The sequence below is a fragment of the Manacus candei genome, unplaced genomic scaffold (assembly GCF_025592945.1).
Source record: "Manacus candei isolate 608988 ecotype Guabito, Panama unplaced genomic scaffold, ASM2559294v1 h1tg000119l, whole genome shotgun sequence".
Lineage (NCBI taxonomy): Eukaryota > Metazoa > Chordata > Aves > Passeriformes > Pipridae > Manacus > Manacus candei.
Genome location: NW_026138167.1, coordinates 3,391,894 through 3,416,550, shown reverse-complemented (window position 1 = coordinate 3,416,550; position 24,657 = coordinate 3,391,894). Strand labels below are relative to the sequence as shown.

At 42.5% G+C, this 24,657-nt stretch overlaps 1 protein-coding gene and 1 long non-coding RNA gene across 2 annotated transcripts; one reads left to right on the top strand and one right to left on the bottom strand.

Annotated features, from left to right (window-relative positions):
• Window positions 1-305: 305 nt before the first annotated feature.
• On the bottom strand, window positions 306-10,019 carry LOC127462075 (uncharacterized). The gene is made up of 3 exons (XR_007900286.1): window positions 9,900-10,019; window positions 7,819-7,944; window positions 306-337 (listed from the first exon to the last, which is right to left on the bottom strand). It is a non-coding gene; the product is annotated as an uncharacterized LOC127462075 (long non-coding RNA).
• Window positions 9,113-21,815, top strand: CHRNB4 (cholinergic receptor nicotinic beta 4 subunit). Its single transcript, XM_051770364.1, has 6 exons — window positions 9,113-9,398; window positions 13,875-14,020; window positions 15,891-15,935; window positions 16,055-16,164; window positions 18,020-18,992; window positions 21,009-21,815. Exons 1-6 carry the CDS (start codon window positions 9,344-9,346, stop codon window positions 21,147-21,149), a joined length of 1,470 nt encoding a protein of 489 aa, XP_051626324.1. The 5' UTR covers window positions 9,113-9,343; the 3' UTR covers window positions 21,150-21,815.
• Window positions 21,816-24,657: the final 2,842 nt, after the last annotated feature.

Sequence of the window (24,657 nt, the reverse complement as noted above, 5' to 3'; positions counted from 1 at the left end):
ATGATTTCCTCTCAGTCATAACTGATTATATCCACACAACAGAATCCCAAGACGTCGCTAATGATAGTAGAATCTGTCAGTATGTGAGACGCTGTGAGACTTGGTGAATTAAGCCCCATTATTGCCCTAAATTATAGATAAATTTCTCCCTTTCCTTGGTGATTTGCAACATATTTTTTCTGCAGGGTAGTTAGATGATGTCAGCACAAATTACTGCTTTCCACACAGCGCAGATGAGAGAACCAGAGGCATTAAAGAGACTTACCAAACCCAAATCTGAAGAGACAGAAGGAACTGCTTCTTTTGACTTGGAAATAACAAATTCTGCTGTGGGGTGCTGGGTAAGGCAAAAGAAAAAAACTTAATTTGGGACACCGGTGCAGCTTCCAAAGCTCGACATACTTAAAAAATCGAAATTTGGATTCTTACTCTAAATTACCAAAAAACCCCAAACAACAGAAGTGCCTGTGTTTAGATGCTCATGTCTCTGCATTAAATATATATTGATGTGTAATGCTGAGATATTAAGTTATCGTGTAGCAAACTAGGGAGCTCTATTTTCGGCTTGGAAAAATAATGAATATACAATGTCATTTAGAGTGTTTTTCTAAATGGTTTCCTATTCTTTTAGTTTTTCCTAGTAGGCCCAAGTTGAAGGAAGGGCAGAAGAAATGCTTGTGGTTACATGTTTGAGGAAGGTTCACAAGTTCTATAAGAGGCAAAGTTTGCTGTCAGGAGTGGGATCTTTTACTACTGCAAGTGACATGAAAAAAAACCCCAACAGGTTGTCAGACACATGGCTCTATAAAGTTTTTTGTTATTGGATATACAAATACTCAGTTTGCAAATCCAAGGCCTGGCAACTGCTTCGTTATCCTGCATAATTTCCACTATGGCCCTGTGTGCACCAGCAGCCAAGCTCTTGGTTGCCATCTGCTGTTCCTGCTTTTACACGTCTCCACTTTCATTAGGTCATGACAAGGAGTCTCAAAGAACTGTTCAGAACAGCCCCAGCTGCTGCTCTCACACACAGCCTGAGGTCCAGCTGGTCCTGTGGAGAGCACAGGCACAACTGGAAAAAGATCCTGCTCAGACTTCCACTTCAGCCCTGGCACCGTTTCCACCCCCCTCCCATCCAACACAGTGTTCCATGTCCCAGTTCCCTCCTCTGGGATCAGATCCCTGGGCTACAAGTCTCCCAGTGACTGCTACTTCCCAAGCTCAGCAGATATAAAAGCCCCAAATTAAAACAATTAAGTTTGGAGCCCCTCTCTAGGCAAAAATTGAGGCTGTGCCTGCATCTCCACCTGTGTTTTCACTTCCATCCCTCTCTGCACCGCAGCAGGAACAGATCTGACTGGTACCCAAACACCTCCACGTGGAAGTCTCTCATGTTGAAGATTCCATGCAGAGTGCACTCCCACATTTACAGAACCACATGCCCTGCACATCTGTTCTGGTGACATTTCTTTACATTTAGCATGTTTAATTTTTGAAGAGTTTAAAGAGATCAAATACTTCCATGTTATACATTAAATATTTTCCAAGCACAAGTCAGCTTCTTCAGGGCCTCTAACATTAAAATCACAGGGAGCATTCAGCTCTGTTCCACCAAAAAGAGGGCCAAAGAGCTTGTATACTGAATTTCCATGCTTCTGCAGGCACCTGACTTGGGGTTGCCTATTCAGTTCTTTTCAGAACCAACCCACTGCCTGCACTTTCACAGTTTCAGCAGCTGCCAAGAAGCAGAAACAACAGGCATTTCTGCTCTCATATTGGTCTATGTAGGCTTCATATTTGTTGTTACCACCCTGTGCAACCACCAGAAGGCTGCAGGAACCCAAAGAACTCCACACAGAACTCTTATGGGAGAGCTGTTAGACTGGGCTTCCTGCTGGGCTGAAGTCAACTCCAAAGGGGGATCCAGCTCTCACTGACAGCTGCCACAACAAAGTCAGCCTCCAGCAAAACTCTGTTGAACTTGAAACTGGATTTTATTTTCCAGTGTGTTCCTTCAAAGCAATTCAAATTAAAAGGAATCTCACTAACAGCCTCCTGTGCTGCACTGACAGTCTGGGTACTTTCAAACTGTAGAAGCCTGAAAACTTGGAATTTGGATGTCTAACTCCTTAACAGGCTTCTGCCAACCCTCAGTGTGCTTTGGACAGCCCTCACTCCGAGGCAGTGATGATGCAGGTTATTGTCTAAGATGTATTCACCACTGTAGCCACATCTGGATCTCAGTCGTTAAGGAGAAGGAAAGCCACAAGGGATTATGAAGTTAAAAGGCTGTTAAAGATCCCTAGTCCTGTCACAGCAGCACTGCCAGGTTCCCTCCAGGGCAGACAAACCCAGCATCCTTTTCATTCACTTGTTAATTAACAAACAAAAGCCTATTTGGTAGTAGAAGTGTAAATGTGAAAGCCAAAGTACTACAGGGCTCCCCTGTGTTTTCATGATTCTTTTTCATTCCTTGCCATCCAAGCCCTTTACAAATTAGTTAATTCTTTGCAAATCCTTACCCTTGCTTTACACCTGGGCACTGAACAATGATGGTACTCAGCTAAACACAGCCCTGAAGACTCCCAGTAAAGCTGAGAACAAAGCCCATGTCTTCTGGCCCTCAGTCTTGTATCCTAAAGCCCTCTTTTTTCTGGACTTTTGGAATTTGCTTATTTTGAAATGTAGCAGTTCCAAATAAAAAGGTAAAGCTCAAACAGTATAATCATCATTCACTCTTCTACTCCTCCACTTGGAGGGATGTGCAGATCCAGAAGTTATGATTCCCTCCATCGTGTGTGAGAGAGAAACCTTTGGACTCTGCCATGGTTTGTTTTATTTCTGGCACACAAGTGCCTCAGAAGATTAATCCACAAATGCCAGTGCCTCATCCTAAAAGCCCCAGTGTACAAACCAGCCATTACTGGCCTGGCATGGGCCCAGCCCAGACAGCAGGGAAGGAGTGAGCAGGTTTGCCTCAGGGAGGAGTGAGGGTTAGAAATCCAGTACAACTCTTCACAATGTTGCAGTGACCTGTGTCCTGCACCACAGCACTGCTGGGTTTTCCAGATGACCCCCTATGTACTTATCCATTGCTGTGAGCATCCTGCAGTATATAGAGTCACCTTGAGAAGAAAAATCATTTTACTGCCAAAACAAAAGTGATCCTTCTAATACAACTCTGTCCAGTACGAAATTTGCCAACCTCATAGATAAACCTCACATGACTTTACAGTCTGTGCAAGATCTGCAGGTTTGGCCCTGCAACATTAAATTTGACAACAGCTTGAAAAATACCAATTGATATTATTCACAGCATCTCCTTTTAGTAGGCAGTGGAGCTTTCCTCAACAGCTCACCAATTACTGCAGAAGGCAGTAGTAAATGGCATTAAAATTTCATACTGTGTAGTTGACTGTGCATTTGTTGCTTACTCTTTACTCTTGGGGTAATTCTGTTTTATTTCACAGGCATGTTCTCTGCATTATAATTTTTGGCACCTATAGTAAACAGTTGTTTGCTGTAGGATTTCGCTACAGGCTTCACACATATTTCAGTAGAAAGGTGTAAATACTGAAAAAGCCAGGAACAAATCCTTAGTAACTGACTCTTAGGTTCAGTTTGGTAACAAATATAGGGTTGAAGATTAAAGTGACAATTCTACTGAATCTGGAAAGCATTGTGAATACCAAAAGATATAACACACCCAGAGACACAACACACTCTGCTGTTACACCAAAACTGGAAACTGGGCTACAATGACAGTGATTTGGCAGGCAAGGAAGCAGCTTCTTAGTCAGAATAATGTAGCAAGGTAGATAAACAGAGCTTCCAATCCTGGATCTTATATTGGGAGTTTTTGCTTCAAAAAGTAAGAGCACACAAAAAATGCCCATGCTCCACATAGGAACACACTGGTTTTGGTGAGGATGTGCACATATTTAGCCCCTTTTTTATTAACTTCATGCAAAATGCAGGCATTGCAGGAATGGCTACAGCTTCTTCTAAAATGTGGCCAAAGAATGCATGACTGTTTGCCAGTCATATATTGGGCAGTCAAAAGGTTGCCCTGCAACGAATCTCAAAGCGTGTAAAAGGAAGCAAAAGAGAACAGTAAAAACAAAAGCATCAGCTCCAAAATAGCATCCTTCAGCTGCTGCTTTGGAGGACCCTCTGGCCTTGTTACACTTGTGTACTTCGGAGGTTAAAGATGATGATAATCAGTGAGTGTTAGAGGCTTTACTATTACTGCTCTAAATACTCTACAAACACAACACACCTGTCAGCTCACACAGCACGTGGCGACAACTTTCAAATATTAACCATAAAAAGGAAAGCATTGTTTTTCCAAGAGAGGCTTTGTCTGCCACCAGAGCAGAAAGGTGGCTTTTCATTTGTCCATAATAACTCATATTTTGACCATGAAAACTGGAATCACATCCATTGCTGAAGAGTCATTACTGTTACTAACGTTGTCCCAGTGCTATCAGTGGCAATTCTCTGGAACATTTTGTGGGTTTGGAGCAGATTCTGATGGGATAACATATAGCATCACTGTTTGAAATCCTAAAAGAGTGTTATTTACCTGATAATTTGGCAGCATCCACAGCTCTGTTTTGCACTGCCATTTGCAAAAGCTTGATGGTGTTATGCCATCAAGGCAGCTGGTGCTGTGCCCGAAGGCAGCTTATTACAAATACCTGTAATGAATTGCTTAGAATCCATCTGGCAAGGCAAAGGTAACTACAGAGGTGCTACAGGAAACAGATTTTATTACCACATAGATACAGTCCATCTCTGTAGAGTAAGCCTCTGGATGAAAACTAGTCTTCCAGTATAAAGCACCTACTAATCCAAAAAAAGCTTACTAAATTCCAAAGCCTTAGATTACAACAGACTAAATATTACACATATCCTTGCCCTTCCCACTGATTCCTACTAACAGTTGTGAGGATACAGTTAGGCTCATCCAGCTGACAGTTACTGGAACTACAGGGCCACAGTTTTGTTTTGCCTTGCAGATTTTAAATTGGGCTACACTACAGCACTGTTAAATGAAGCTGCAACAGTGCAACTTAACCCAAAAACATTAGCACCAGAATGACTGAGCCATCACCATCTCTAACAGGACTGTAAGTGCATTTGTAAGGAAAAAAATTCCAGGGATGCAGAATGTTGGCTCCAGCACAGCTGTTCTAATCAGCTCATCCAGATACTGGTGAGTAGGGAAAACTAGGATTTTACCTGCAGGGCCTGCTGGATATTTGCAGAAGTTACTTGTAAGGAGCTCCAGTCCTCAGCCAATAGAGAGCAAAGGAAGCCTTGCTGCTGCTGCTCACATGAGCCAGGACTTTGGTAGGTATCATTAAGTTCACTCAGGCATAAGGTGACAGGAAAAAAACCTGCCATTAGTTGACATTTTCTGTAGTAATTTTCAAGCAGAAGGTGACAGCTGTTCTGCTTGTGCAGCAGTCAGTCAGCCAGTCCCATGTGTTCTGTAAGGCCACTATTTAACAAGCCCATAAGTCTCTTATCAATCTAGTTGAGCTGTGACCTCAGCCCTGAACTTCATTTCAGCATCACAATTAATGGAAACTAATGGTGCCTTTCCACCTGGAAGCTTTTGTTTTTGCAGCAAACTGCCTGCACCTGTACTTGTCCCATTAAGGAAGCTGGCTACACCCCAGGCTGCTTCCACTCTGAAAGCTCCAGTATTTCTGACTGGTTCTTTCTTAATGCAAGCAGCAGCTTGAAATCAGCATGATAAATCCACAAAAAGGGGACTGCCAGTTTTCCTGGGCACTTGAACATCTTGCATTCCTCATGCATCTAAGAGCTCTAATACCCCAAGGCATGTGAAGCACTACAGCACCAGGAACAACCCCCCAGCCAGTTGGTGGATGGCTCTCTGCCATGCTACTCCCATGCTTGCACAGTGCATTAACATGAGAACCCAGAAAATCACATATGCTAATGTTTACTGAAAAGACTTTTCAGGACCTGAGCTTAATGAGCAAATGGAATCCTGCAGCATCACTGTGGGGAAAACAGTGGCAGAGCACAAGGGATGAAGGAAGACCTTGCGTGCTCTGTCAGAATGAAAGAACACAAGTGGATGGCAAAGGAGGGAATATGGCCAGAAAACCAGCTGTGGTAATTCCTCCTGTCCACCTCAGCTTCAACAGCAAAGCCAGTGCAATCAGGGCATGATCTGTGACCCTCTGATGACCCACGGCTCCAGGAAAGCAGTCCCAACCTATTTTGTGATACTCGAGCTGCTGTTCAACTCTCAAGCACCAAGCAGCATAGATGGTACAAGCAGGGTGGCTTCAGGGGCCATACATGTTCCTTCTGTAACCACTGCACAGGCACGGAGGCTGTGCTGGCAGATGGAAGGTTTGCCTTTGGGGAGAAACAGGTCAGACATCAGAAAATAAAAACGCAGAAACAGCTGCGTCTTCCCTGCCCAGCAGGCTGGTACTTTGCTCAAACATCCCCTCAGTAATGAAGGCTCAGCTCTGGAGAGCAATTCCCTGCATGTTATGAAACACAAGCTCACCCAGCAGGCTCAGGAGTGCAGCAAGGTCTCTGACCCTACAAGCCTCTGACAAAGGGCAGGCCTTGCAGTGAGAAGAAGAAGGCTCGGGATAAACACTGCTTGGGACACACCTCCCAGGGTCTGTCACTGTTGCAAGAGTGCAGTTTTCTGAGGGCTCCTTTTCTACATGCTGTTAATTAAATACTGGAGAAGAACACAGAAATAGTCATATTTTCAGGCAGTTAGTCTGGTCACAGGTACTCACTCAGACTGCACTGGCTCTTTTCATCCCAGTAGAAAACTTCTGTTTGTCTCTCTCCTGAAACCAACATCCTCCCCCTCAGATTCCACATTATTTAGAATCATAGAATAATTTGGGTTGGAAGGGACCTTTAAAGGTCACCTAGTCCAACCCACCCCTGAAATGAGCAGGGACATCTTCAACTAGACTGGAGCCCAGTCCAACTTGACTCTGAAGGCTTCCTGGGATGGGGCATCCACCACCATTCTGGGAAACCAGTTCTGCTGTTTCAACACCATCACTGTAAAAAATTTCTTCCTTAGATCTAGTCTGGATCTACCTCTTCTGGTTTAAAAACATTGCTCCTTGTCCTATTAAAACAGTAGTTACCACCTTAAGGGACTCAAAGGCCACATTAAGGCCCCTCCAAGAGCCTTCTCTTCTCCAGGCTAAACAACCCCCACTTAAACCAATTCCAGCTAAGGGATAGTGAATAAGAGGGGAAAAGGAGTGATGAAAGCAGAAAAATGACCAAAAATAACAGGCAGGAACTAGCACAGGTGATCTCTAATACCAGGCTCAACTTAATAATTGAGATCAGCAACAAAGCCAGAGCATTTCTGTTGGTGTGGCTAACAGTCAGCAACTGTGTGCAGTAGCAATTTTTTAAGTATACAGAAATCATCAACCATCAATTCCTACATAGGCCACAAAATCTTTTATATCTGAGGTGTTTGCATAGCATTAGATACAATAAATCCACCTCTAAACAAATTGATGGCATGCATTTAGATATATATATATAAAAATTCAGAAGCTATAAGGGATCAAAGTTGGGGGTTTTAAGTTAAAAACACTATAAAACCTGAGAGATCATAACAGAGGGCATTTTACTAAAGGTATATAAAAGGAAATTGGTTGAGATTGCAGGTGAAGAAAGGTGAGAAAATATAAGCCATCCTTCTCACAGTAGAAAGCTGTGAACTTTTTAAAGAACTGCTGGGAGTCCTCAGTGGAGGATATGGTACAGTTGACATACCTTGAGTTTTCAGAGGAAGGAAAGGCAACAGCATAGGCCACTTCATCAAAGCTGATGTGACAACTTGTTTTATCCAAAGAGAAGTCCATGCAGTGCTTTTCCATTTGTCTCACTGAATCCATCCTCCTAACCCAAGGAAATGAGCCAGTAATAATAAATAGCCTGTTTAGAGAAGTTCCATAGGTTTTTACAGTACAATTACAAAAAAATTTAGTAGAGTCTCTTTGTGTACTGGGCTACCTCCTTTAAAGACAACAAAGTTATAAAATATTTAGTGGAAAAAGAAGGTGGCTAAAACATTTAAGGTGAAGGCAATGAGTTATTCAACACCATACTGACAGCTTGCCTAAAAACAGCAGCAGGTGATCTTCTCCAAATAACCCCAGCCAGGTGGCAACTGTGCCAGATGCAGAAGTGTGGTGTGTTATGCTGATAAACCAGGAATGGCTCCATCCCAGCCAGTGGTGTTATAGTCTGTTGGGAGATGGGACAAGAGCAGAGCTGCATCCTGTGGCCAGCTGAAGCAGACAGGAACCTCAATATGGAGACAAACCAGTATTTAGAAGATTAACACCCTTTTTTTTTTCTATACAGGACTTCAGCCTGGATAGAAAATATCCAGAGACTATATAAGGTAAATAGATAGAAGATAGAGATATAAGATAGAGATATAAAATAGACTACAGTGCTTGCAGAGGGGACATAAGATCTTGCCTCTTCCTTCTACACAAATCTTCCCACATGCAAGTCCCAAAACAAATGACACTCTACACTTTGCTGAACCCTTTAGCTTTAAAAGATGAATTCCATGGAGCCTCTAATGCTCCTCTAGGGTATCTTTATTGCTATTGCTACTTCACAACAGGTTGCTTTAGGTTTCTTTAAAAAATCCCATCAGATGCTAAAGACAAATTCTCTGTTCCTCTCCTGCTGCTCCCAGAAAGCTTTTTGGAGCTCTCTTTTAAAGAGATCAGATGTGTGGGCCTTGGAGTGGAAAAGGGTTGACAGTAGGCAATAAACTTTCTCCCTTGACAGAGAAAATTACCCTCTGCTGGGGCTTTAATTTATGACATGTCTTTCACCAGCAGGTTTTATGGCACAAAGTTGTATCCAGCTTTTCCCACACAGCTATTCCCACCCATTGCACTTATTAACCAGAAAGCCTTCTAAATGTTATCTAGCAGCAAGAATTAAGCAGTTGTGTTTTGCACACCGTGTTCCTTCAGCTTGCGCTTTCCTTTCCTCTTTTTCAACATTATCACATTGTGTTCCCTCTCCTTACGTGCTTTCCCTCTTCACAAAGCTCTTTAAACAGCTGCAAAGGGGGAGGGACCACTCTGCTCACGAAAACTCCACTTTGCAGAACGCTTCTGTCAGGTCCTACTGTCTGTCTCTTTTCCGGGCATTTAATACCTCCAAGATTCAGGTTTGCTTTTCCATCTTTTCCTTGTGCATCCCTGACAACAGAGCCTATTGCCTGCTGGCTTGACTGAGGGACAGTAAACCACCTCTCCTGGTTACTGCCATGAGGAAAATGTACACCCTCTTCCTCTTTGTAGTGGGCTCCCTTTGTTTTAACGGTAAGTGACCTTTTCTTTCGGGTACAGTTTCAGAGCAGCAATAGCTTTGGGGGCCAGGAGGCAGGACTGGGATAAAAGCTCACAGACAATTCATAACTATCACCTCAGGAGGTTTTGCAGACTTTGAGAGGATGCATAAAATTGATTATTCTAGTGTTGTTTTGGGCTTGTTTGGTAGCTGCAAATGCACTGCGATGGATATGGACAGACAGTTAAGTTGGATGTAAAACGACAGAACTGTAGGAGATGACAATAATAATCACTAAATGTTATCCCTTTAGATGCTCTCAGGATCATCTGTGATAGGAAAAGCAGATATTGTGCTGAGGGTGAAAAAAATGAGCCATGAACCATAAATAAGGCAGCTCTCATCCCTCTACAATTATTTGCTCAAGTTCCTGTATGTCGAGAAGCTCATACTTCCTAATTATTTATATTAGCACGTACATAGCTTAAATTAAGTTGTAATATATAAATATATGCTAAAAAAAGCAAACATACATTTTCTTCAGTCTATCAGGATTTCTTCCATGTGTTTTAGCCAACATGAACAACCTGACAGCAGCAGGAAATAGTGCATTTGCCACGGGAGCTTCTTCCCATGGAGAGACTCCAGTGAAGTGTTCTCAGAGAAAGTGGCTGAAATCAAACCAAGACAAAGATCACACATTTCCCATTATTACCTATTCATCCCAGAGCTGTTTTTTTTTCCTTCAATCACTGAAAGGTAACTTTATAAAACATCTGCTTTCTAACAAATGAAGAGTGAGGACCTACTTTAGATTCTTAGTTTATAAAAGCCTTTAGTATTTCCTTTTTTTTTTTGCATTAATTAAAAAATTAAAAGTCTTTAAACTACAGTAAATTCACTGGTACTTCCACTGGAACAATAAGCATTCCAATTTAGCAGCTGTTTTTCTAAGAGGTCGTGAAAACCTTTTTGCTCAAGAGTATGCTGAAAAGAAACAACATCACAAAGTAATTTTAGAGAAGATAATGGAACTGTCTCATTGCTGCTTCTTGCTTGCTCTTTGCTAATTACAGAAGGGAATTTGGTATGTCACTATTGTCCACATAAGTTATTTGTGAGAGAGTAAAGAACTAAAATGACAACACATGCTACAAAATTATTTTTAAACAAATGCTATTTCAACATTTATAACAATAAGTGAAGTCAGAGAAACACAGGAAACATGCCTTATGTTAAATTTTTAAATTTAGTGATAACAGTGGACTTGCCTGTGTTTCTGTATTTGCTTCTTTTCTGTGGAAATCACTCCAGCAAATTTGTCATTACACTGAAAACAAACAACATAACACAGGATGACAAGTTACTTCACTTTATGCATTTAAATTAGACCATGTAAAAGGGAAAGGGTTTTGTGTCTCCTGCTGTGAGACTGGAAGCATCTTGATGTAATTTTTTTTTTAATGGTCATGCTCCCACAGAGAACCCAAACTTACTGAAGAATGTTACTGCAAGTTATGTGGCAACTGCTGTCACAGAGCAGATGTGTGGTGTGTTCAGTGAAGCTGAAATCATTTCCCCAGCTCAGGATCCACCCCAATGTGTTCTCTCTATTACTGCTTTCAGTACACAAAAATACTCCAGCCCCAGATCACTGCTGTTACAATCCTTTGCCTAAAACCATCAGTCTTCCCTCTGCAGCATCTGCGGTGATCACTGTTATTTGGGGAAAGAAAAAAACAGTTTGGAGAGAAACTGCACTTTTATTTGTTCCAACTCTGAGAGGAGAAAGAGGAGTTTCTAATGCCTGGCTACTGCCATGAAAGGCACAGAAGGATGAACCTGAATGCCTGGGAATTTTGTTTTCATTAGGTGCCATCTGGTTCATATGTAGATTGTTAATGGAAAATAGATTATAAAACTTATACAAGAACCATTCCTTTTTATTTACATTTTCCTTTCCCTTGACTTTGGCAAGCTCTGAGGCAGGGCACGGCTGACATCTAGTGGTGTGTGACACAGGCAGCTGAGGGAGGTGAAGAGGAGCCCCTTTGACCTTTACTTCTGATTGTTAAATCATAAAGATTGGCATGGGATGCCATTTTACAAAGAATTATTCATTACAGGAATTCCTTCACTGAGAACAGATAATAATTTCTTAAAGGGATTCACTGTTGAACAAATAATTTTTTAGAATTGTGTCTTGTCATTATTCTGCATCAAGTTTATGAACAGAGTCAGTACCTCGAAATCTGAGCTGCTCTCGTCAGACATCCAGACCAGACGACCCTGGTTTGATTTGCAGACCAGACAACTGGGATTGCTAAAAGCAGGTTTCAAAGAAAAAACCTAATTACAAATCCAGAATTAGCTTTCTGCAAATATTCTGCAATTTCTACTGCTTCCTCTCTGTTCTCTAGGCTAGAATATTTATGGACAAAGGCAGAAATACAGTGAAAATATATTTAACAATTCAAACAAGAACTCAGTCTTTGCTAGCAGCATTCAGTGACCAAATGACAATTTATTTATAGCCATCTGCTTATGTCACTTCCCTGTGCAACAGTGGGAAAGTTTGTTAAAAAAACCCAACGAACAAAACCAACATAAAACCCCATCAAACCACACAACATAATAACCAATATTCTCTCTTTAGCTACCACAAGATTTCTAATCTATCCTTATAAACACAGAATGTGGCCCCCTTTTTTTACAATATCAAATGTAGCTCTTCCTTGAATGCAATGCACAAGAAAAATCCAGAATCTGGAGCTCAGCAAGAATCAGCATAGCTCTAGTTTGATAAGCTTTTGATTAGGCAGCTTACATTGAGAATAACTGTAATATTAAAATATCACACGGTACAAGGGTTTTTGTAACGACTTGCAGGGAGGCACAAAACAAGTGTGAATCAAAAAACAAACTGGCCCAACCAACACAGATGCATTCATCCAAATTTGTCTTCCCAAATGGCCTGGGGAGTACTTGGAAAGCCTATTTTGAAGAACAGTGTTATGGTTAAGTATATGTGACAAAATTTGGGCTACCAGTGCTGTAGCATATGCTGGTCTTAAAGGATTTAAATCAGGCCTGGTGTTTCATCTCAGCCTTTCCACAGAGCTTGAGTAAAAGCTGTTCTTAGATGTGAAAGCTCTGTTCGAGAATGTTTCCTTTTACATCTCTCCACTCTCTTACTGGATCAGAAACGAGAAGTTCTTGGGGTATTTTTTTAACCTGAGTTGGATTCAGAAGAACCAAGTTTCAAGAGACTTGCTCACCCTAACAACTTCCAGCCCAGTCCACATGGAAACTAGGCACCTTCTAGAAGTGCACACAAACTTGGACTGCTTATCTGATCCTGACCTTTGGATATCTGCCTGTCTCTGGATCTCATAGATATGCTCCAACTTAAAAAAAAACAGAACAAATTAATGTACCACAAATTTAAAAAACTTGCATGGGCAATGGTTTTTACTGTTGAAATTGCTCTGGGGAATAATGAAGTAAGAATGCTGTAGGGACACTACCCTCATCTCTGCATCTGAATTAGGTAACCCTTCCTATGGAAGAATCATGGTATCCATTGGATTAGAACCTGCTTTCAGTAACACCTGTATCCATCACCATCACAGAACTCAACACACAGCACAGTCTCTCTGGGTCAATTCTGGTGGCAGGATGTTACCAGGACCTCAGTCAGCAGTATTACCATGTGGTCTATAGTGGTTTGAAAAGTCCACTAGAATGGCTTTAAAAAGCACATTCAAGAACGTGAGAACAGATTCAGCTCTCTCTGGGGTTGTGCCAGAAGCTGTTCTCCTCCATGGAGAATGTTCAGGATTGTTTGACAGTAACCTGTAGATACTATATTTTGTAATCATTAAACTCCAGCTTTGGCAATCTAAGATTTATGGTATTTGTGCTAGTCCACAAATCAGGTTTTGCTTTCACACAAACTAAGGCTTACATACTGCCTTGAGTTTTCAAATTCTGAAACAGAATCATCAGTAGCTACCAAAGAGTCCTCAGTCATTAAAACATCTTTAAGTATCCTTCAGCTTATCCTCTGGTTTTCCATGTTTAAATCAGTCTTTTAATTTCTACCTGTACCTGCAACTTTGTCTCCTACAGCACTAAAGAGAGAAGTCACAGCTGGCCCCCCTGCCTTTGGATCATAGAATAATTCTTCTTCTGCTATTAAGAGGGTGGTGTCTGTTTTTAAGTGTAATCCCAAAAGAATATATCAATTTGAGCTTCACATTTTACTGTGAAAAAACCCGAAGGGTTCCAGTTGATCTGCTTTGATCTGTGCTCTGTGAAAGACAATCAGCTTCAGCAGAACAGATATTGGTGCAAGCACCACATCCTTCTGCTCACATAAGCCTACAGTCTCTGGAGAGTCAAAAGCCCTCATTATTCCATGAAGATGATCTGATGCACAGGGATTCTGTGATCCCTCTATCATGTCACTTTGCTCTCCCTTCTCTAATCCTGTTGATGTTTTACAGGAAGCACAGCAGCAGACGCTGAAGAAAAGCTGATGAACCACCTGCTGAGTCCTGACAGGTACAACAAGTTAATTCGACCGGCTGTCAACTCCTCCCAGTTGGTGTCCATAGAACTGCAGGTTTCCCTGGCACAGCTCATCAGTGTGGTAAGTTCAAATTAGGCTATGCCTTTTAATTCATTACTACCTGCACAGCACTGTAATAGTCATATTGGTGTTACAGTGTCCCAGCTCTTTTCTCATTTGTATAATACTACTTAATAGGCACAACCCACACATGCAATTTACTGGTTTTCTACCTCATAATGCAGCTGCTGCAGGGAGATCAGTCTATGCCTAAGCAATCAAGGACAGTGGCCAGATCTTCATCCTATAAAACTGCATTGGTCTAAAATTCAAAATCATTCCACTGGTTTCAGTACAGCTACAGTAAGTTACCCCAGGTCAGGATCCACCCTGGACTGTGCCCACAATGCTAAACCATCTTCTGCTGCTTCTTTCAAAGAAGAGGTTCAATGGTTTGAAAACAAGCTACAAAGCCAGATCAAAATCTCACACATATAAGCAAAGAACAGTGGGATGTTGTAAAGAAAAAGGCATATTAGTTCTGGCTGGAATAGCTTAACATGGTTAAAACAATCCTCATCTACGCAACTCCTCGTATTCAATAAAAATTACTTCAATGGGTCTGAAAGACATTTTCACCCACAAGGTTAGCACGTTCTTCCAAGGTACAAACACATCATTGCCAAGAGAGGTTAGCATTTACTGCACTGGAACAAGAGCCAGCACAGAAGTGGGAATCATTTCCTGAATCAGGGCTCCTATCTGTGCTGCTCTCTCCCTGGGTGACAAAGATACAGATGGCTGCCTCCCTGCCAGAATCTGTGTAAGGGCTACTGCCTGCACTGCTGCAAACTTTGAGAGACCTCGAGGATCTAGAGTCTGAAATGCAAGAGGAAATGAGAGAGACACAGATGGAACAAAAGGGAAACTGTACAACAGCTGAGGTTTCATACATACATGCAGGCTGGATATTACATATATATATATAATATCTAGCCTGTGTGTATATAATACACACAGGATATTAGATAGATAGATAGACAGACAGATAAAAATATATTTTATATACATATTATATATATGTATATAAAATATTCAGCCTCTGTGTGTGTACAGATATATATACACAGGATATAATGCCATGTATACCAGGTGACTCTGGTGTGAGTGCTCCCTCTCTCCTGGAGAATTCCACCTGGACACAGACACACCTCCCTACACACTGCACTACCACCACTGGCACATTGTCCTCAAGATTTCAGATTCTGGGCATAAAAAACAAGATGTCCCAGAGGCCCCAGTGATCACAGCCTAAACAGAGCAGATGAATGGGCAGGGATCGAGAACAGCACAGCTCAGTCCCTATCCCTCTGTATCCTCACTCTTCAAGCAGAACACAAAATTAGGCATTTTATAGGCTCTAACAATCCCAAGCATCTTCAGGATCAGAGAATTAACTTGTTTTCCTGCAGAAATCCTTCTGACAAATCTGCTGTAGAGAGATTTCACTTCTGGACTGCTCTGCAGAGAGACAGCAGTTCCACAGGACAGAGCCTGCCAGCTGAGAGCTCACATGGCAAACCTTACATCAACCTCACACAACCTCGTGGAGGCCCTCCCAGTGGCCAAATGTACCTTCTGTTCTGTAAATCAAAGGGGGAGAAGTGGGGTGGGGGGAGGAAATCAGCTGGGTAGGGTGGTGGTGATTGTTCCCAAATCACTCCAGCCATAACTGTTCTTGCTAAAAGGCATTTGGAGCTCTACACTTGTGGGGTTACTATTGGTCATCATCATGTGTATGAGACTGGCCATCCTGCCTGCCTTGAAACCCACTGAACAAAGCCATGCTGCACAGTTGGAGACATGCTCAAAACCCCACTGAATAAATCTTGTTGCTGCAATCAAGTGAAATATTTTAGAGGCCAACTTTTGTCTCTGCTTTTCCCTGCAGAATGAACGGGAGCAGATCATGACTACAAATGTCTGGCTGAACCAGGTAACCAAACCCACAGAGATGTGCCCTTGCAAACCACAAATGCTTTCCCTCCATCAAATGATTGTTTTGTTAGGGCTGGTCTGGAAACTCCCATCACTGCTCTACAATTCTTCTCGTAGGAGTGGATTGATTATCGTCTGGCTTGGAAGCCCTCAGACTACGAAGGGATAAAGATGCTGAGAATACCTGCCAAACACATCTGGTTGCCAGACATTGTGCTTTACAATAAGTAAGTACAACTTCTGTAGTTTATGCAGACAATAAACAAAATTTTGACCAAGAAACAAGCACCAGAAACAATGAAGTAGGTCTGATAAAATTATAGAACTGAATTTTGTAACTGTTTGATAGTATCAGCTGCATCTGACCGGGGCACTGGCCTCAAAGATAATTTTAGTAGCTGACAATTTTGGTTTGCTTTGGTTTAAGTCTCTAGCAAAGCCTTGAAGTGGATGATATAAATTTTGGGGGGGAAAAATAATCAAAATTAATACTTTCATGATACTTTGAAAACCAATGAATTCACAAACAGATGATGATTTATGAACATATACAGATGGGAAACCCAGGAAGTTTATATATATCTGAGTTAAGTCCTTGGAATCCTACAACAAATCAGATTTGATGAACACTTAAAACTAGTGTATTAGTAACAAAATAATTCAGCCAGTGGATTAGGATGTACTGGCTGCTCGAAGCTTGTTCTGGTGAATTGTGCCCGTACCCTCTGCTTCTTTCTGCTACTCCCCAAGTGATACCATTTAGTGATTTGTAAGAATAGAAGGAAACAGTTTTAAAAGGTTTCTTAAATGTAGGGGAACAAGCCTCACCATATTGGATTTTTACATCAGTACAAAGCTCCAAATTGAAGTTTTAGATAAAGGACAAGCCCCTGTAATTTACTGCTGCTGGAGCAGAGTTTCATTGGCATCAGTGAGTCCTAAGGCAAACACAAAGCACATCCCTGTGCCCACAGCTCTGTCCATGCACAGCACTGCACAGGGCTCTGAGGCAGCACCAGTAGCTGAGATGGGGCAGTCAGCACAAAACCCAACACCTTCTCAACCCAGGAGTGTGCCCAGCACACTGTCTGCCAGGACAGTAAAGCTAACTTGGGAGACACAGATATGTGAGAACTAAGATGCTATTGATTTGTCAAAAAATAGCTACTCATTGTCAGTGAACTAACAACCCCCCTGTGCTGCAGCCACTCACTTCTGCATCTGGTTGTTCCACTGCCTGCATGAATTATCTACAGGGGTCTCAGCTCAGTGCCAGGCACTCAGAACCTCACCAAGGCGAGCCCTTCCCAGAGCCAAACCTTACTGATCCGGAGAACAGCTCCACATGTGCCAAGCCTTGGATACTTGCAGCACTTCCCTGCTGAGAAAAAAAAATCAGCCTCAGCACTGAAATAACCCTATTTTCCATCATGTCTTGTCAGCAAACAAGGGTACTACCTCAGGATACTTAATGGGTTCAACAGCCCTAAGTTGTTTGCCCAGGAACATTGGGCAGGAGAAGATATTGACCACTGAGGGATAATGATCTGCTCCCTGAATTAAAGGGCCCATCTTCAAGCAGAAGACTCCCCTGGTGGAAGTTCAGCAGTGGGAAGAGATACAAAGCCAAGATTATTTGTGGGCACTAAGAACACTGTGGCTTGTCTGTTCTGGTTTTGTAATGAGTAAACATTAACTGGAGTGACGTCCTAAATTATAAACCATATAATTACATTTCCTCTGCCTACACTCTCCCTGCATTTCTAACTAATGCTGCTCATCCTTATTTCCTCGTCCAAGTCATTTAGGAGTGTGCTCTGTGCTCTTAGCAGTGCCTGTGTTTCAGATCAAAGGCACCTCCATTTTCACGTGGGCTGATCTCATTTTCACTCGGCCTTCAGAGACGGAGGGAGCTGAAGTTGCTTTAACAAACATTTACAAAGTACTTTGATTTCTCTGGATGAAACAGAGGTGTATATCTATTATTTAACAACAATCTGATAAATTGCTCTTCTGTTCCGAGCTGTGTTTTCCCTCTTAGTGTTTCATGCCCTCTCTCCTTTGTCTCTGCTCGTCCCCTAGCGCGGACGGCACGTACGAGGTCTCGCTGTACGCGAACGCCATCGTGAAGAACAACGGGAGCATCCGCTGGCTGCCACCAGCCATTTACAAGAGTGCCTGCAAGATCGAAGTCAAGCATTTCCCCTTTGACCAACAGAACTGCACCCTGAAGTTCAGATCCTGGACGTACGACCACACAGAAATCGATATGGTGCTCAAAACTTCCATGGCGAGCATGGACGACTTCACGCCGAGCGGGGAGTGGGACATTGTGGCGCTGCCAGGAAGGAGGACTGTGAATCCTCTGGACCCCAGTTATGTCGATGTGACGTATGACTTCATTATTAAAAGGAAACCTCTTTTTTACACCATCAATCTTATCATTCCCTGTGTGCTAATCACGTCCTTAGCCATCCTGGTATTCTACTTGCCTTCAGACTGTGGTGAAAAAATGACCTTGTGCATCTCTGTGTTGCTTGCCTTGACTGTGTTCTTGCTGCTGATCTCCAAGATTGTCCCTCCGACGTCTCTCGACGTTCCACTGATTGGGAAGTATCTCATGTTTACAATGGTACTGGTGACCTTCTCAATAGTTACCAGTGTCTGTGTACTCAATGTCCACCACAGATCTCCAAGTACCCACATGATGCCCCCCTGGGTAAAGGTGGTTTTCCTTGAAAAACTCCCAGCCTACCTGTTCATGAAGCGTCCAGAAAACAATCCCCCACGGCAAAAGCCCTGCAACTGCAAAAAGACCAAAGCAGAGCACCCTTGTATGGAGGCAGCTGACTTCTACAAGAACTCTACCTATTTTTTGAATACAGCTCCTGCCAAAAAGTATGATACGAAAGTCTCTGAGACACTTGACAATATCAGCAGTCATCGAGATTTTAGGTTAAGAACAGGCACCAAATTTTCTCCTGAAGTCCAAGAAGCAATTGATGGAGTCAGTTTTATAGCAGAGCACATGAAAAGTGATGACAACGACCAGAGTGTAAGTAAAAATGAGAAATCAGCCCCATCTTTCCAAACTTCATCTCCTGTCCTCCTCTGTAACATGCTCTTCCTCAGAAAGTGTATTTGAACTCTCAGGTTTTTAGAGAGATTCTAGATATAGCTCGTAAGAGGAAATAATTGTTGCCATTAAAGGACTTAATGAACAGCAATTTGGTAACTGTGAATACTCTCCTGATAAGTAACATGGCTCTTTCTACAGAGAGAGTTTGTTGATTGCTCAGTTAACCATGAAACACCCTTGAAAAAGCTGTGTTGTCACATTCAAGTAGTGCTTGGCAGGGGAAGAAAACAATATTCAGTTCCAGGTTAGAAAAAGACTATTTTTCTCCATCGTATTCAGTCAGACTGTGATTCAAGCGATGGCCAGGCCAAGTTAACCAGAAACTGTACCTGCAGCTCCAGCATTCATTTCCCTGACTGGGCTCAGCAGGATTTAGTGGAGTTGGTAGAAGGCCTTTGCAAACACCCTCTCTGGGTAAGACACCTGTCTATAGATGGCAAACACGATGGGTAGCAGCAAAAACCTAAAGCCAGCAGAGCTGTTGCTTCTTTCATTTGAGATAAATCAGACTCGTTAATGGTTACGAGAAATACTTTATCCAGGACACATTTAAGCAGTGCTGCTGCTGCCCTGCTCACAGGCCACCAGCTGGAACACCAAAGCTGAGATAATACACTGGGAATAATGCTTGGAAAACTCAGCTGGCTCACAGTTTTGTTTAGACAGGCACCCACAGTTAGGAAAAACCCTCTTCATACCCACCAGTGTCCTCTCTCTGACCCAGATCCCAGTCAGGCTCCGGGTTCTCTATTCCCGTTGTGCTCCCCCTCCCTCAAACAAGAAGAGTCTGGTTTCTGATCTTGCAGAAGTCCCTTGAGGAGCATGCTGCTGAGTAATTCATGTTTTCTATTAACTGAAATTACTGTCAATATAAATAAGAAGTTCAGCTATTAACATTAGACATGAGCTCATACACACTGAAGCTGACTGAAGAGCAGCAGACTTCACAGAGCAGAAAAAAGGCTAACAGCTTAGAAATTCTTGTAAGAATGTGTTGCACACTAAAGGATCTACAAAGCTTGCAACTGATAGTAAGAACAATTTTCAAGGGTATTTTATACATTAAAAATTCATTTAATGCTTTTCACATACGATCCTCCAATATTACATATCGTTTTTCTAGATTCATAACTTTCTTCTCTGCTTCCTTCCTTCATCACCATGGTCTGATAACAACTGTTCATGTACATTCACATAGTCTAATTTCAGAAGAGTTTAATTTCCATTAGTGGAAATTAAAAGTGTGCACTGAAGGAAAAAAATATGTAATATTCTAATAGAAGATGTGAGACAATTGACCAGCATGGTAAAGTCATCAACGTGAGGATGTCCCACATGGAACTAGAAACAATGAGAGAGGAAAAAAATATCCCTGAGATATAAAATATATTCCCATTTTACATTAATAGCCAGACAGTCACTTCAGTTTGAGACAAAATCCAAGGCTGTGGCTTTCACAGACAACACATGCAAGGCAAAAAGGGATTTTAATAAAAGCAACGGTATTAATATGCATTAAACCCCTTGATTAAGATGACTGCTGATAAGAAAAGAATTCTGAAGCTAACCTTGTTTAACAGCAGAATGCCACCTATTTTTGCCCACTGAGATTAATAGCATCTGCAAACCAAAATTAAAGGAAAAATATCCTTAATTGGATTATCCTGTGGGTCCTTCAGGACTGGCTTCACCAGGCAGCCACGCTCAGGACCTGATGCATCCAAGAAAGCTGAGAAATATTCACTGTATTTCTCTCCACTGCTCAGAATGGTTGTAAGAGAAAAATCCCTTACCAAGCCTAAAGTCAGTTCATTCCCTGAACCTTGAGATCTGTTTCCTTTTATTTTCATAAACAGAAACTCAGCATTAGCAAGAGGAAGAGCAAAAGAATATGACAAATTGCTAATATCTTTAATTGGCTTTTTCTTCCAGGTCATTGAAGATTGGAAGTATGTTGCCATGGTAGTGGACAGGCTGTTCCTCTGGATATTTGTCCTTGTTTGTGTCCTGGGGACTGTTGGATTATTTCTGCAACCCCTTTTTCAAAACCACACTGCTGCCATGAACCCTTAGTTGCCATTTAAAATTGTCAATATTTACACAAATGTTGGGTCCCATTCTACTCTCAGTTCCCCTCTGTTAAATCCACAGAGATGCCAAGTGAGTTGCACTTACATCCCTTAGGGTAGGGAAAAGGAAAGTAGAACTTGACTTACTGTGGTAAGAAAAAAAAACCAAACAAGCAGAAAACTAAAAATTTTTTCCAGTGAGTCCAGTACTTCTGGTGATATCTTGGCCCTTTTTTCAATTGTTTGAAATCTGAACATTACAGAAAAAGGCTTTTACTGTACAACATGCCATCCTGGCTTATTATTATTATTATTATTATTATTATTATTACTATATTTTAAATACATTGCCTTAGGAAGGATCTTTCCTTTCCTCAGAATACTGAAATTTCCCTGTTACGAAGAAGGCATTGCTATGAAATCTGTTTCCTTCAAATGCATCAAAACAATTTGTGTCTGATGTATAAAGAACTTTACAAGTGGGTTTGATTCTTAAACCTGAGCCTAAAAATAGAAACACACTTCTGAGGTAACCACTGCAAGGTTTCTCACCTTGCCATCCCCGACAGCTGAACGATCAACAACAGCAAAAATAATGTATGATAAACAAACACATAGATAATACTCTGTTCATTGATGAAATACAAATAAAACATACATTTTTCCTTTATATAGATTTGGTCCTCAAATGTTCCTGCAACTTTCATGTCCCTGGGGCTCATATACACTTTAATGAATCCCAGGCTGAGAGCACAGGAAAGCAACTGGAGAAGACAACTGTGAAAGGCAACAAGAATGAGAAGGACACCTGAGAAGACACAGACCTGTGTGTTTTTCTGGGGAGATTTTAATGTGGATTTAAGTCTAATCCTCAACAAATTAGCTAGGGAAGCACATAAGGCATGTGGAGTCTCAAAGGCTTTGGCAAAGGACAGATGGAGGCCCCAGACTCCCATCACAGGACAATCCCACCACAGTTTGTTCCAGGTAACCTGCAAGAAGAGAAGTGGGCTCCTGGCTAACCTCAGCTTTCCCCTGGGGTGTTGTCAGGATACATAACAATTGTACCACCACTCATAAGCACAACTAATGACTGGAGAACAAACTGTTAAAATCCTCTACTACTTGTGCAGGGGATTTGAGGCTCACCTGTCCTAGGGGAGGACCAGCTGACTCCTAAACCTATGTTCTTCAACAAGCCACAGGTGACAACAGTTCCAGATCTATTTGCCTTCATCAAAACTGAGCTACATCTCCCCCTAGATCAGCATTCCCAGGAAGCTCCAGATAACTACATAGATCTAGACATGCCAAAACAGCTCCATCCACCTTTCCAACTGTTCAGAGCAGCTGCAGGACCCCATTCCCTCCTTCCCAGCCCGTGGTTGAACTCCCCTGCACCACTGGCACACACATCCTCACCCCACACGCTCACCCCTGAGTCCTGGAAGGGCTCTCCTGAGGGCCTGAACACTTGAGCATGGCCTGGTGCCCAGCACTCTGGGAAGGTTAGGGTGAAAAAGTATCACAAGTGGGGTGGCTGAGGCTCCTTGAGGTCATATGTTAGAAGGAGAAAGGGTTGTCACACTGTCATCCTCCCTCCCACTCCCCTTCCTCAAAGCACTGTGACTGTGTCCATCACAGGGGGCAGGTGGGGATGGATAACTGCAGGACAGCCCTCCTGGTGCAGGTACAGCCTGTGATCAGCCAAGCTGCCACATCCTGCTCTCACAATGGGGGCAATGCCCTGGCCACCTCCCCAAACATTATCTAGTCTGGACACTCCCGGGGTGACTGGTGGGCGGGGGAAAGTCAAACCTGCTTTCCCTGCCTTAAATGTTTCCTTCTCCTTTTCAGACTTAGGGAGTAGAGCTGTTTCTCTGCAGGCAACTGAACAGCTGTGAGGTGAGATGGGGCACAGGCAGCCCCTGGGAGCAGAGAGGTGCCCTCCCAGTGCAGGTTATATATATATATATAAAATATATATATATATATACATATAATCCTCTGTGTTAGGTTATATCACAAGCACAGGTGCACACACTGCCCCAGCTGCTAAACAGTTTTTTCTGCTGACAGAGAAGCCACAGGGAAGGCAGAGCAGCTGCCAGTGCTGTGCAGACAGTGTAAAGGTGAAGGCCCTTTAAATATCAAAATAACCCTGACCAGTGAGTCTGAGAGAGGCAGCACAGACTTAATGGGCTGTGAGAGACCCTGCACATCCCTTGGGGGCAGAAGGGAGGGGGCTCACCCTCCTAAACAACCAAAGGTTCACCAAGTCTGCCACGGCCCCTGCAGTCCCCCCACTTGACACGGGGCCTGTGCAGAGCAGAGACCCCTCTCTCTGCCATTTTTACCAGCACCAACAGCACTTTTGGCTCTGTCCCCCCCTCACCCTCTCACCAAATTTTACTGTTCTACCCAGTCCCTTCTCCTTCTCATCCTCCCCCTCACTGCCTGAGCGCAGCTGAAAGGAGGCCCCTGGTGCTCCCATCTCAGAGCTGGCTCATCCTCATGAGCAGTGAAGACTGATAGCACTTGGCTCTGTAACCACAGCCTTCAGCTGAATTATCCTCAGCACACAGGAAAGTTTTAGAAAGGATTTGGCAGCTCAGCTAGCAGCTAACACAGAGTGCAGGCAGATGAAGGCCTCAGACTTGACAAACCCAGGAAAAGCTCTCCAAAGGCACATCGCTGGCCCCAGGGGGATGCCTGGGGAACACAGCTCCTCATCCAGGAAATGGGCTCTGGTGCTTTCCATGTACTCCTTTTTTAATCACAACTTGAACAATATCAGCTTTCCTAAGGACGTCCTTGGAAACCACCCCTGTGTGTTTAACATTTCCAGAAATAATTCAATCCGGAGAAAACTTCGGAATGAAAAATTTCACCCCAAGTCCTAAAATCCTGAAAAATCTGACCTCCTAAAACTGTGCTTTCAAAGTGGCAAACACTGTTTTTGCCTAACCCTCAGCAGCTCCACCTATGTAATAGATAGAACTGTTCCCAGTTTAACTTGTCAGAGCATTACAGGGTTTTCCACTTCGGTTTTCCTGATGAAATTTCAAAAATAAAAGATTTCTGGAGAAAAGGAAACGTAAAAAATGTCATCTTGCAAGCAAATATGAATAATATCCCAGTTCACCAAACAAAATGAACTTCAACATTTCCACTTTTCCGGGGTTTTACCGTAATACTTTTCATTTAAGAAAATGGACATTCAAAATGTATTTTATACTAAAATTGTTTTTCAATAGCAGTGTGCAACCAGTCTGCTTCCCTACCAGTGAAGAAAAGCCTCTGTTGGCTCTCTCCCCATTCCCCACCATCACAGATTTCACAGAATATTCTGAGTTGGAAGGGACCCACGAGGATCATCATGTTCAACTCTTACATGAATTATAAACCTCTTTAATCCTGACCAATCCTGCCTTTCATCAGAAGGTGTAGAAATGCCACCACCACCACACACACATACCACCTGCATCCAGGTGCATTTATTTGGGACTGTT

Bases quoted from the DNA above. Each gene is read 5' to 3' on its own strand.
- CHRNB4 (XM_051770364.1), top strand. From the start codon at position 9,344: ATGAGGAAAATGTACACCCTCTTCCTCTTTGTAGTGGGCTCCCTTTGT. The intron at 15,936-16,054 runs GTAACCAAACCC...TTCTTCTCGTAG, and splicing joins CAAATGTCTGGCTGAACCAG to GAGTGGATTGATTATCGTCT. The intron at 16,165-18,019 runs GTAAGTACAACT...CTCGTCCCCTAG, and splicing joins GACATTGTGCTTTACAATAA to CGCGGACGGCACGTACGAGG.